This window comes from Phallusia mammillata, chromosome 5 (genome assembly GCF_965637545.1).
Source record: "Phallusia mammillata chromosome 5, kaPhaMamm4.hap1.1, whole genome shotgun sequence".
In the NCBI taxonomy this organism is placed as follows: domain Eukaryota; kingdom Metazoa; phylum Chordata; class Ascidiacea; order Phlebobranchia; family Ascidiidae; genus Phallusia; species Phallusia mammillata.
In genome coordinates this window covers 8,608,982-8,623,492 of record NC_137256.1, presented here as the reverse complement: position 1 = coordinate 8,623,492, position 14,511 = coordinate 8,608,982, and the positions used below count along the sequence as shown (strand labels likewise).

Here is a 14,511-nt window from a genome sequence, read left to right as displayed (position 1 = left end):
ACAATATCACCAGCTGAAAAAGCTTTCACCTTAAAGAGTGTTTTGGTACTTGCCACACGGAGGTTTGAATCAGATATATTTAATGCAAAACATTTTTAAACGCTTTGGTAAGTGCGCCGTAAGCAACTTTCACAAACGCCAACAGCCCATTGATTCTGTCCACAGACTTAAATAATTCGATGCATCCACACAAGCAGAAAAAGTACATCTCAGTATTGTGATATACTTGCCCAGGAAAAATCTCGGCTATGGCAAGTATATCGACATTTCTGATAAGTTATACCATAGGCGCCGAGTGGGCGGTGGCGGGGTGGCGCCGCCACCTTGGGTTTGTAAAGCACGGTGGCGGCCACCGTGGATATTTCTTATTGCTTGTAGCGGTTTGGTAGGAAATATCGTCAAAACTAAAAATCAGGAGCGATTTAGCTTTCAAATAAATGTGCTGGCGAAAAAGCAACGAAACGTTGGCTTAAAACTGCAACCCTGTTTTGGTCGGTACCTTTTTTTATGACGTCAAACACACAATTGTTGCCAGTGAATGTTTGGCTATTATTGTGTACAATTCGATTGTGCTGTAATAAATGATATTGCCAAACCAATTTTAAACGGTACAACAGCGTGTTCAAAAATAAATAACATTATTTTTTTTAAATTGACGAACAGCCAATGGGAAGTTTTTGGGCTTTGAGTTTTGCGGTTTCACGCATTTATGACGTCACATAAAATGACGTCATACTTTACGTCCGCCACCTTATATTTTTGTAAAACTCGGCGCCTATGAGTTATACGATAAAGTATAAATAGCATAGTTTACTAGAACAGAATACAGTACTTATTTCTCCACAGTCAAAGCACCATATTCCCAATTTTGCTTCACAACCAAGCACACAGATTCGTAGCCAGAAATTCCTCACTTATCTCAACCAGAACTCTGTTGGTCGACGTGGTTCAGCACTAAAGCTTCATTCACCTCATTAGGTGCCCTAGGGGTCACATCAGCCGTTAGCTGGGTAAAAGATGGGCTTAGAATCTCCCCAGCGGGGTTAAATTGCCCCTGAGAGAAGTAAGGGGGACTTGCGAGGTCAAAAACGCCGTAACTGTTATTATTATTCAACTGGTGGTTCTGTAAGCTTTGGTCGACTTCAGAGATGCTCTCGAGTTGCACTTGGAAATCAGCGGACTCGAGAATGCTGTTTACGCGCTGATGGACGGCTTGTTCGTTCTCCAGAAGATCAGCAATGTAATCTTTATCATCCTGTGTTTAAATTCAAATTAATTTGTTTGATCTGTTATTACATATGCTTTATTTCGGGAAAAAGGTTCAGGCTTGTATATATTCTGTTCGGGCCCACTTACAACTTTGGTGTTAACTAGAGATGTACCGAATACTCGGTTTGGCGAATTTATTCGGCCAAATCGGTCATTTTTGCAATAATTCGAATATTTTACAAACACAAATTTAAAGCGTGAAATAGGTCTTTACTGCTAAATAAGCTACCACACAATCTTTCAACTACGCCAAAACTAAAATCGCATCAACTATTAAGATTTTTTTGAACATCTTTTTTTATTCAGTTCAGATAAAAAGTCAGTAATTCATTGACAGACTGACGACCCACTGAACTAAAATGATATCCTGTTATGTAGCACCACGGTTTGCCTGGTAGAAAATTTTTCGTTTTCATGTCAAACTCGTACCTTACGACTTCGTCATTAATGATTCCGGGTTTGGCCGAACACAAATTACGCCGATTCGGTACATCTCTATTCTTAACTAAGTGAACATTCTATATTAGATTTGCAAAAATAACACAACGTAGCACTTAAAAGGATACGGTAAAGTAGAGAATACGTTTTTTCTGACATTTGTTTACTGAAGATTCAAACCTCTCGTATAAAGTTAAGATTTGCGAGTTCCTGTGCAAGGATCTGTGCTGTGTCAGTTGGTGACGTGTCACATCGCAATTGGCGGTTTTGTTTGTCCTCAAAGCGGATATGAATGATCACCTGTAACAGTGGGGTAGATGTTAAACACAGGCTTCACATACATTTGGGTTCTAATTGAAAAAAATGTGTTTCAATTAAATATTTATCAAACACTTCACATGGTCATTTGAATATCACTGGTTTTGGTTAACATTTAAATAGAGAACTGAAGACGCCTTCTAAGTGAAATATACATTCCTTAAAATATCTTTATTGACTGATTCTGTATTTTTGAAAATGATTTTCTATTCACAGTTATTCGACAGATAAGATTCTATGTGAATAAGGTGTATAAACTGTAGTTGCAAGTTCGATCTTTTTCATATTGGACCACTACAATAAAAATAACAGTGATGGTCAAAAATAATGTTGTCTATTAAAAAGGAGCCTTGCCACTTTAATCACTTCCAGAAAAAAGTTACAGATTTAGCAAAAAGCAGTAGATTTTAATCCCAAAATTAAATTCCTTTCTAAATACTGACGCGTTACTACGTCACTACTCACGTGGCTGCCTTCGCTTTCGTCCTCACGTGGTATAAAGCAGCACTGAGCTTGAATAATCCGTCGCGTTTCTGGAACATCGAGAGGTTGTTGGGGGGTACTGCCCGGCAGACCCTTATTAAGCTGGTCTTCCCCTTCAGACGGTGACTGGGGGTGAACCTGGGTCCTCGCGGGTTTTGGGAGGGCAAACGCCGTGAGCGGATAAATCCCGTTTCTGTAAATATAAAAGCAGTTTACAAATTGCTGCTTGAAACTTATGCAACAGTCCGGAGTTGTAAGTCGAGCGGGGGTTTTCAGGTCGGTTTTGGGCTTGAGTTTCAAAAAAACGGGCTGGATTCGGGCCTGACTTTGTATATTTGACATCATTTGTGCTGCATATTCACTAACTTTTAGGCATAATTGGGGATTTGTATTTTAGAGTTCGTGTCCCAGATTTAGGCCCGCTTATAACTCTGCTACAGACATTCAGTTGGTAGGATTTCGAGGATTTTGTTGGTAGGATCTTGTGGGTATTGTCGGGTTTGGGCGCACTGACAACTTTGTGGCTGATTTGTGGTTGTTCGCCAGGCCCATTAAGGGCGTTGCACCGAAACAGCCGGTCACCAAGTTATATATGAGTGTACCGTAATCGCTGGTCTGCAAAGATGAGTGTTTCAATTAAAGATTTATTAAACCCTTCACATGGTCATTTCAATATCACTGGTTTTGGTTAACATTTAAATAGTGAACTGAAGACGCCAGTTCCAATGCATTACCTGACGTCTTCAAGATATTTGTCGACGTCAAAAGCGGGTTGTTCCCCCTCAGTGACGTCAAGTTTCCCAGCAACGCTCGCGAGAATGTTGGATTTCTTTCGTTCTTTCTGCTCGTAGAAATCCATTTGGTTCTCAGGGAATATGTCTAAAAATCAACTGATTTGACTTGTGGGTCTATAATTATGTAAGTTTAAAGGAAGTCTTACAAATGAGCTGTTTGGTAACTTTTTGGTTCGAAGTCACTGGTTGTTCTACCCGCAATACGCCAAGCCTACATTAAAGGCGTAATACAGAATCAATCGGTCTCCAATCATTCCCATTTCCGTCTATGGCAAGGCGTAGGCCAGAAAAATCTAGCCTGCGGTGGGATTCGAACCCATGACATATGTCTTTCTGGGACTCGCGCTCTATCAACTGAGCTGCACCATTACAAGTACGGTTGTCTGCCTCGTATGCTGCACCTTCCAGCATCGTAGTGAGGGATCGCCAGATTTACCAGTTTTTACCCAAAACGAATTTAATAGTCCACATAGGACTCGTTTAAAATCTATTAAATCAAAAATATAACCACACTGCCATTGCAATAATATAAAACGTAGTCAACTTGTCACAAAGTTCTTATGGTTAAATCGGAATGTTAAAAAACATAACATTTTGCTGATAAAAATCGTCTTTAAGATGGCGGGGTGCAGCTTAAATGCTCAACGTAGAAGGGTTGGCCCTGAAATACGGTGTCGGCGCAGATATTCGACATTAAGTGCGGAAAAAACCCGATACAGGCGAGGCAAATCGGGCGAATCCTATAACGTCAGTAAAAAACAGGAAACAGATTTAGACAAATCATTGTCCAAACCTTGATGCTTGACGAATGCGTGCGCCGACAGGAGTTTAAGAGAGTGGACTTCGAACAACACTGGGTGGAGCAAGAGATCACGGGCTGAAGGGCGCTCGGCCGGGTCCTTGGATATGCACAATCTAATAAATGAAATTTTTATTAGTTTATGCAGATAAGCATCTGTCATGCCTAGTCCGTTTTAATTTGGAACTGCCAAATACGTTGTTTCAAAGCAAAGCCGTTGCCCCAACAAAGGCCATTTTAATGCGACTTCCCTGGTATTTTAAACTTTGTCAAATAAGCTCTATTTTAGGGTCTAATATTGTCAAGTAAGCTTTTATTGGAAACCAGCTATACTCAGTCCGTCAAACGTTTTAAATTATTTTTTGCAAAAATACAGGAATACGGCAGCTTATAGCTATGAAAAGCATATTCGGAAAAAAAATCAGTCACAAACCACGAATTTGTTTTGCATTTTTGTTTTGTTTATAAGCTACAGACAATACACACTGTTTCGACCTATAAGGTCTCGCCAGTGCAGCTGGTTACAAGGCATTGGCTGTGTCGCCTAGTGTGGCCAATTCAGGCTGTTACTCCTAACAAACTGCAGTGTGACTACTGGTGAGGCCTTTTACGTCGAGACAGTGTGTACTGTCTGCAGCTTACTCCGCGTTTATTGGTGTGTTACGAAAATGTTTCTGCTATATAACAAATTTCTAACCGCTTAAAAAACATAATTCGTGCAATAGCGAAACACAAAGGTCAATAGATCGGTCAAACTTTGAGGAAACTATAGCAGGAACGTAACTTTCGTAAACCGCCGTCAATATATTGACAAACGTGACCGCTGACATGTGACCCTTGGGTTTAAATGAAGTCAGGGCACCAGCTTTACGTAAGTCACAAACTCGGCTCCCCTAAGATGATGGCATAATTTATTATTATATGCTCTGCTTGTGCGAACATGCACGTAGATATTTGAGCATGTGGAGTCGGTAAAAATATTCGAAACAGACTTAATTTTTCAAAAAATGTGGGAGCCCGACTTCACTTAATTTAAGTAGTCTCCGATTCTAACCAAAAACAGTGCCTTTATGTTTCCCTTGCAAAATTTATTGGTTTTCAACCGGTGTTCCGCAAAAGATCGTCAGGTGTTTCGCAAGGAATTGATGAGTTTGACTAGTGTTTCATAGAACACCGGTCGAAAACCACTGTGTCAACATAATGAGCGTAAATAGCTTTTCTTTTATGAAAACAATTTTCCACTATCAACAATTTCATCGATAATTGCTTCATTTATTATTGTGCAAAAATAAAACTGGTTGTGAAGTATTCAAAATGTATTAGCGAGGGCCTGTTGCTGCTTAAGTAAAATACAGTAGTTGAGTGTCAGCTTTTGTTTATTTTATTGCATAATCATAAAATTTTGTTTGGTGTGCGCAAGATTATTTTATTGCGTATAGTGTTTGGTGGTTCAAAAAATGTTGAAAAACACTGGTCAAGAGGTCAGAATACTCGGATAAATCACTAATCAAATGGATCTTATAAACACTGGGATTAAGGAGTTAAACCAAATACGATGTGACAAAAAAACGTTGTACCTCTGTCACAATATAGATTTGCTTAAAATGCGGATTTGAACAGAACACTTGTAGTTTCACAGGAACCCAAAATATTACCTCAAGAAGTTTCTTTGCTGCGTATCGTCCAACATATTAACTGCTCTATCGATATCTGCAGGTGTTATTTTCTTGTTTTCGCCGACTAATTGAACTTTGGGTAGCGCCATTTCCAATGCACAAATGCCAAAGGAGTATATATCGACTGCAGGAGTGATGTTACCTGTTTCTGTATCTGTTGTAAAAACATACGTTCCAGTTATTTTTCGTTCAGTACAGATGGTAATTTGGTGATAAAAATTTAAAAGTAACAAAAAAATCAACAAAGGATTATTTGCTTAATCAAAACCTAACGTTTTCGTATGGAACACATCTTTAAGCAGACGTTTTAAAATTCGCTGTCATTCTTGTTAAAACGTCTGTGTGAAAATTCATTTTACATATAGACAAGTTCCTTGGCATGTATGATCTTAATTAAACTTCATTTTAAGTACGTGTATAGTGTTTCTAGTATTTGTTTGATTGTACAAATAAATTGTCGATTGGGTGACAAAGAAAAAAAAACACAAATTTTGTTGACACATTTTTAACCACATTTTCAAAAACTGTGTTTAGCACATGATTTTATTTGCTAGGGATAACTGCTAACCGTGTGCGATACAGTAAAGAAAATGACCCACCTGTACATTCTGGTGCAAAGTAGTGAAAGTTTTTGTGGATTTCCAAATAAGTTTTCACGTGATTTCTAATCGCATCCGGTGCAACTGTAAAATAAATGGAACTTTTTAACAAAGAATCATAGTACGAGCTGGCCTTCCAAGCATTCCTATGTACAGTAAGGTATAAGGTAGAAAAATCAGGCCTGCGATGGGATTCAAACCCACGACAGTGGCATACCTAGGGCCCCGTGGGTACTTTAATTTATATGTCAAGCACTGCAGAAATTTTGGACCCTCAAGTACGACTCACACATATTTAATTCGAAGTACGATATGCTGATTGGAAGCGTTGTATCAAAGCAAATCGGTCTACACAGGATTACAAAATATGAAAAGGCGTAGGCTAGAAAATACTATTCTGCGGTGGGATTTCAACCCACGACTGAAGTCTTTCCGGGACTGGCGCTCTACCGCCTTAGCTACACAGGCTTTTATGGAAGAAATTGTTTCAGAGTAAAGGAACAAAATACCGTTGATGAACGAGATAAAATAGGAAAACGTGTTTGTAATATAAAAGGGTTATATTTTCCCTTTTATATTACAAACGCGTTTTCCTATTTTATCTCGTTCATCAAACAAAGCAAGATAACAATTGTTTACTTTTTAGTAAATTGCAAAAATAAATTTTCATTTCTCTATTAATCCGTTACCTTTAGCCTGACTATATCATTTGTCAATACTACCCCTCTCGAAAACCCATTTATCATAGCAATTTTTCGCCCCTTGAAACGCACGTAGGCAGAAAATTGGACGGCAATGAACCTAAACAATTGCAAGTCAGCCACGGATATTGCAGTTCGCACGTAAACAATATGACATCAGCAGACTGGACTAGAACATGACAGGTGGTTTACAGTATACACAGGCAACGGTCATTTTTCATCCAATCCACAACGCATAGTGAAGTCTGCGCTTCCGTGTATACAGGACATAAAGGTTTGCACCAAACGCAAGCAACCATTGAATGGGGGAAATACTAACATAGGAACTGACTGTAGGAAAGTTACTAAATACTGAAAGATGGCGTAAAGAGCGCAATTTTTTATATTCACAGTGAGACTGGGATGGGGCTGGGGACAAAATTTAACATAACGAACTAGTTTTTTTATTTGATTTTATTGTTATTATTATTGTGGGCCCAACCCTACTAGCCCTAACCGTCAGCATTTTTTCACACAAATTGGATTTTAAAAGTTCGCGAATGTTCTTTGCGCCACCTACCGAAATTTCGCAAACTTTTGTACGTGTGAGTTCCTGTGTTCGTAGCTCTCGCTCTATCTGGTATCTAGTTGAATTAAAGGAAGCGCGTACTAAAGTTAGGTAAATTCCCTAACGTGCGATGACTAAGACGGAAAATCGATTTATCAGCTGCGGTGTGAAGGCCTGCAAATGATCTATATATTAGTTGCTGCAAGTTGCGTGTGTATTATACGTGAGAAGATGCATGTTGTTCCGGTTTATGGTGGAGTCCAATAATATTACCGCGCATGCCTGGAAATTCATCCTATTTCTAACTCCTGATTTGCAACAACAAACAACCTTCCATAAATCACTGCTTGGAAAAAAACAGGTCGATTTTGCACAAATCCCCCCAAAAAGTTTTTTTCGACACATTTACTTTTTTAAGAAATATTACAAGTTTACTTTAGGGATAATGTTTAAAACATGTTAAATGACTTTTTAACACATTACAATGTACAATAATGCTTTTTTTATGTTACAACAGCTATGCTGAAAAACAACAACAATAAAAACCTGATCCAATTTTGAGCAAGCCGTTGTGTTGAATAAATATTGTGTCACATGTCAGATTACCATGGACGATGGCAGGATCACAGCTATGCAAGTAACTAAGTGCCGATAAAATCTGTCTGCACCTGCAAATATTAATATGTGTGTAAGTAAAACTAAACGGAACTTTCTTTAAGTTCATGAAGTTATGTTTGCAAACATACAAAAACATGATTGCCCAGAAAATGAAAAAAAAGGTTTTGTGCGACAAATTTTCGGAATGTTTCAAATTGTACCTGCGTTTGAGTGTACAAATATTTAAAGTTTAAAAAAATTCTTTACAAAGTTGCGGTAATGACACACAATATGAAAACAGGTGCATCTTGTCGAGACATTGATCAACTTAATAACACATTGAGAGTGGAAATGTATTATCACGGTATAAGAAAAGTTGGGTAAGCAGGGGTATAAGAAAGTTGCATCATACCAGCGTTTCCATGACTTTGAGCTCTTATACTTGTGAACGTCTTTTGTTTTATTGAGAAATTTTTTCACTGAGCCTGAACTCATGTATTCCGTGATAAAGATGACCTGTAAATCAAAAATTTAATCTATAACATACTGTTGCTGTTACTTAGTAGTAATATAGGTAAGTTATATAAGAGTGCTGTGATTGCTGGTCTACATGAACGCTTCAGGGCTGATCCTAGTTATGAATTTGTGTCCATCTGAGCTGATTACTGGTCAACCTTGTGATCACCTATTATGAAGCTGACATGTGCAGTATATAAGACAGACAGTGGTGATGTGATTCAGAAACCCTATGCATGCTTGACAAGAAGCATTGTCATTGACCACAATTAACTAAAGGTGGAATTTATTGTCCAACATTAAATCAGCTTCATGATGGTTAAAGAGTTGTAATACATTTACATGCACCAAACATATATTACAATATTTAACAAAAACATGTCTACAAACCATTGCCTGACACAAGCATATAATACATGCATGGCACTAAAAACCACTTTTCAACTTGAATTAACATTTTTGTCATCAATAAATTTATTTTTCACAGTCTAAACATGATTAATAACACCTTATAAGAATAATGTTTACATATGTGTTTATACTGATTGCATGGTAAAAATTTGCATTAAAGATATACACACCCTTGTTTTTTGTGGATCGTTCTTGGACCAATCAATCCAGTAGCGATGAAATTTCACGATGTTTGCATGATCGATTCGGGTCAGATTGTCAAACACTGCTCGAATTTTTTCCTAAACCACAAAAATGTTTCATATTTAGACTACAAAATAAAAACAAAATAAATTGGATTTGTAAAACCCTGTATGGTATGATAAAAAGAAACACAAAAAAAATCATTTTGCCTGAAATACTATGGTCCTTCATTTAAATTTTTCTTTGCGGCATTCGCAGTTTAAAATTTAAACTAGTATTTCCCAGTTTAGGTCCTGGACTATTAATGAAAACTAGTGATGCACCGAAGTTTCGGTTGGCCGAAACATTTCGCCCGAATACGCTGTTTTCCGATGTTTCGGTTTCGGCCCGAACTTTTTTGAAAATTTTTTTATTGCATGGAATTAATGCGCAAACTATCATTTTCACCAATACGAAACGTCATGAAGCAACTAATTGCTGTATCTATAAAATCTACACGTTGTCTGCAAAATATTACAAGTTTAGTAAAGCTTCAGCATTGTTGAAGTGATTTTGATTTGTCATATTTCACTTCACTCGCATCAACGACACATTTCAGTTGAAAACATCTATAGAAACGGGGATTTTCGGTTCAGCCTGATTCGGCCGAAATTTCGGTTTCGGCCCGAACCTTTTTAGGCGGGTTCGGTGCATCACTAATGAAAACCTTTTATAGACTCATTTGGGTTGCTTGACTTACGGTTGAGGGACACTAAAATTACCTCTTGTGCATTGTAGCTTTTCCTCTCTGAGAATAAAACTTCATTCCACACAACTTCAACTCCTTCCTCAGAGTCCATTGCAAGAAAAGCACAATCAATACCAGGAACATTTCGCTGTGAAACCTAAGTACAACAAAATTGTTTGTGAACAAAAACCACAATAAAAACACATGTTGAGTTTTCAAAAAGTTCAAAAGTTTGTTTATTTTTATCCTCATTCAACACTACAATGTTAAACATTCCATACATCAGTTTTGATTACTTTTGAGGGCAAATCTCTTGTTTTTTATCCTCTGTGGGAGGGCAATGACTGAATGCATTATGCTCACAATGTATTTGCTGTCAAGCTGTCTATTTTGTTGCAAGTCGGTTGAATCATTTTTCATTTGATTTTTTCAACTTTTATTGACTTCTTTTTAGTTCAACCGATTGAGAGCCACTGGGCTTGAGCAATGCTAAAAGCAGCATTAGGTTTCTTGCTTAGAGAAACACAAGTGACCAGATAGCTTTAAAACAAACAACTTTAAGAACACAAAGTGGTTGCACTAACCACTGCACCATCTTGGCGGCTCTTGGGAGTTGAAAGTCAGTTTAACCTGTTTGTTTTGCAGGTATTTTTGATATTGTAGTTGGCTAGTTACCATGCTAAACATGACTTTCATCTTGTTTGTTTATTTTACTATTTTGAAAACAATAAGACATATATAGGATTTGCAAGGATACATAATAAAATAGGTAAGCATTAAAATTTCAAACCTTGCAAAACACAAAGGAATTCGAATAGACAAGCTATCTAAGTTTCAAAAGTGTATAGGTGGGCATGTAATATCTAATAGAAGCATGTAGTCAGCTTCCTGTGTTCAAACCAGTATATAATATCTTATTCAAAACAATGACGGTAATAAATCAAGCACCTGTTTTATCAATTACCTGCAGAATTTGTTTACACAGTACGTAAAATGATCTGCACCTCATTTTATAATAAAGCATAGCAGTAACTTAGTTTGGCTTTCATGTAAAGAAACAAAGTTTTTACTATTTTCAACCTCTGTTAATGCGACTCATATTACACATTTTTCAACAAATTATTTTCAAGCAATTATAATTAAATTATTACCACTCCGGTCTCAAACTGTGAAAGGCTTCAAAAACTCTTGTAAAAACTTGTCTCACCCATGATATTTCGCAAAAAAATCAAAATTTTTAACAACAAAATGTGTAACAAAAACTATGCACATATAGTTCATGACAAGCTTAACCAAGTTCAAAGAACAAACTAAACTATGGGTAGAATGTATGATTTCTATTTTTTACCTCCTCATTTCGCTTCAGCCATCTTCCACATGGACTTTCCTCTAGGATTTCACTTTCATCTTCCTCACTTTCATGTTCACTATCTTCAGCCTTGGCGGAGGCTTCTTTTTCCGACATACTCCGAAATAGGATTCAGAAACTTAATTCAAGCCTGATGGAAAAAACTACTACTAAACCCTAGACCTACAGGCTGGAGTAAAAAAAAGTGTATAAATAAGTGCACATGATAATGTATACGGAAGTACTTGTATGTGTATAGCTGTACAATACTATTACACAATGAAATAATACAGTATAAAGAAGCATTAAATATGCATTTGCACCAAATATTTTTATTTCAAAGTAGGCCTTAAAAGAAATGTTTCAAAAAAATTGGTTAATCTGCATTTTCTTGATGTTGAATGTCATGTGGTAATGCTTTTTTATGTAACCTAATAATCTTTTTGTTGACAGTACAGAAAAAACACTTGGTTTTTGACACAAATACTTGTGATCAATAATAAAAAATTGCACTTGTGAAAAAAACGCACATTATAACAACTCCCTATACATACTATGTATAATATACAACACATAGAATGGAACACTTCAATAGCATTTGATACAATAAAAAACTGCAAGTACTTTCAGACAATGTATATTTATCAAACATTTTTAGACAAATTTACAAATATTGTGTAAGTGCTTTCTGTTGATCAAATATATTAAAATGTTTTCACAAGAAATTCAACAAAAAACAGCCATCAGATTGATGTTTATTTCATTTAAACATAGAAATATTAATAAATTTGAAAGCAAAATTGTATGCAAAGCAGTTTCACAGTTTATAAGAGCTTATCTGAATCTGGGTTGAACTGATGTTGTGTATAAACTTTCCTGCTCTTGTTGTCGATACCTGGCATCAACATAAATAGTGTCATTTTGCTGCACAGATCTCGCATCAACATACAACTCTTCAGCAGCTTGCGGTGGCAGAGGAGGGGGTTTCATCGAAGGTTTTGGGGGACTGCTGTTTCTGTCCATGTTAACTGCTGGAGGGGAACCAACAGTTGTTTTTTTATCAATATCCAAAGTCATTTGCATCTGTTTGTCACGAGCTGCTCTTAGGAATATATCACGCCAAGATTCATCATCAATTCGAATAGATGATCCAATTTGTGGTTCATTGGTTGACAATGCAATTTGTCTAGATTTGACATCAAGTTGGTCTTGAATTTCACTCAGTTTTTGTGACAACACCTCTAACAGATCATTATATGTGTTCACTTTTTTCTTTGGAATATTCAGATTTAACGTCAAGTTACAGTGAATGGTGCTAGAAATGCTCTGTTTGCTTGGAGGAGGTGGTCTTGACATTGGTTTTTGCTTTACTCTCGAGTCGGACATCTGCTGGGAGAGTTCGTTTACCAAATTGTTACCATTTGGTTTATATTCACGATTAATAGGTGGCTTTCCATTGCGATCAGATGAGGGTTTCCTTAAAGGAGGGGGAGCTGTTAACGGCATTGGCGGAAACGGTGAGCTTGACACGGGGGAAGGTGATCTCACAGCGGAGAGTTTTCGGGGTGGAGCTATGTTGGGTAGAGGTGGGGCATCTACGTTTGGCATCGGAGTCTGACTGACACCACTTTCAACCATTTGTCTCTCTTTCTGGAGTTTCTTTGGTCCAACGAAGCCTACAAACGAGTATGTATCATCAGTAGCTGAGACAACCTTTGCAGTGTCCCTGAACTTTGATTTCTGTTTCAGACCTTCCATCTTTGCCTTGCTCGGGGCAAAAAAACAAGTGTTCGGCAAGACAACAAGTCGTTCCAATGGGCCATCGCCAAAGAACCCCCAGTCTTGGTTGGTCAAAGCATCCAATGCACTGTTGATATAAAAGTGCTTGTTTTCATCTCTTGGCAAGACCACACCTTTTTCAAGACACTCTGTAGCAGTTGTGTAGTCCCCAGTAAACAAGTATAACACACTTAGATTCATTTGCACTTCACATGCAAACAGCTTATGCTTCATGCCCAACTGTTTATAATCAATGCAGGAATTCCCACGCAGCGCCTCCAAACAGTTTTTAAACTTTTCAATGGAGTTCTCATACTCTTTGGTGTAAGTCAAAGCTACACCATGTTGAAAATGTGCAATAGCCATGTATTTATCTTTAGAAACACATTCTCCAAATGCAGTAGCCCCATCTTCATGCTGTTCCAACTGCATATGGCACATTCCTATGTTGAAAGTTACTGCTGCAGAGGCAGGCTGGACTTCTTGAAACAATGACAAAGCTCTTAGCCAGTCTTTCTCTTTACAAGCATCCATGCCATCCATGTGGCAAAGCACGCCTTGTTTGTTGGTCATGTTTAGTTTTTGGTATCACTGATAAAACAATTAAGTGTGATTCACCCTTCCAGAAGTCAGGAAAATAATTTGGCAGAAACCAATCGACTCAAATGAAACGAAAGTTATAGTGCAGAACAGTCACCACTAATTAAAAAAGTTTGCAATAAAAAGTAGTCACTTAAACGCCAAAGCCTGTTTCTGCTAGAAGTAACAAGTTATAACACTTGTTTGAAAACAAACAACAACCCAAAACACCAAAACTTTCTGTGACTAATGGTGCGTGACAAAACATGCAAATGACCCATGACCTCATTATCATAAACATCATACAATCAGGTGATAATAAATATGTAGGTTATTTGTAAGACATGAGGAAAAAACTAATTGACAGAAGTATTCGTTAAATAGTAATTGGAAAGCAACAAAGTATAGCGCAAAATGTACAGAAGGCAACACAATCAATGCAAAAAATCTGTTCTTGGAAAAAATGCGTTTTTTTTAATTCGTCGCCTAATTACCATTGCGTTTGATTTTAGCTTCCAAGGCGTTTGGTTTTCGTTTTTTAAACCCCTGAAAAATGTGTTATAATGGTAATTGTACAGAACTGGATCTATTCAACACATCATCGACGCCTCCTTGTTTAGTGGCAACTGTAAGATTCCCGCCCATTCGCGTTTAACAGTGTTAGCGCTGTGGTTACCAAAACATGTTACTATTGCTTTCAGGTTTCAGCTTAACGGCCCAAACACGCGAAAAACGTCCCCCGTGCTA

General features: G+C 37.4%; 2 protein-coding genes across 2 annotated transcripts; both read right to left on the bottom strand.

The window, feature by feature from the left end:
• Positions 1-59: 59 nt before the first annotated feature.
• On the bottom strand, positions 60-11,605 carry LOC145228835 (nuclear receptor-binding protein-like). Its single transcript, XM_080094031.1, has 12 exons — positions 11,407-11,605; positions 10,093-10,215; positions 9,319-9,429; positions 8,634-8,737; positions 8,171-8,292; positions 6,377-6,460; positions 5,757-5,931; positions 4,096-4,217; positions 3,243-3,387; positions 2,491-2,701; positions 1,888-2,007; positions 60-1,255 (listed from the first exon to the last, which is right to left on the bottom strand). Exons 1-12 carry the CDS (start codon positions 11,521-11,523, stop codon positions 920-922), a joined length of 1,770 nt encoding a protein of 589 aa, XP_079950157.1. The 5' UTR covers positions 11,524-11,605; the 3' UTR covers positions 60-919.
• On the bottom strand, positions 11,597-13,985 carry LOC145228836 (uncharacterized). Its single transcript, XM_080094032.1, has one exon. It carries the CDS (start codon positions 13,756-13,758, stop codon positions 12,241-12,243), a length of 1,518 nt encoding a protein of 505 aa, XP_079950158.1. The 5' UTR covers positions 13,759-13,985; the 3' UTR covers positions 11,597-12,240.
• Positions 13,986-14,511: the final 526 nt, after the last annotated feature.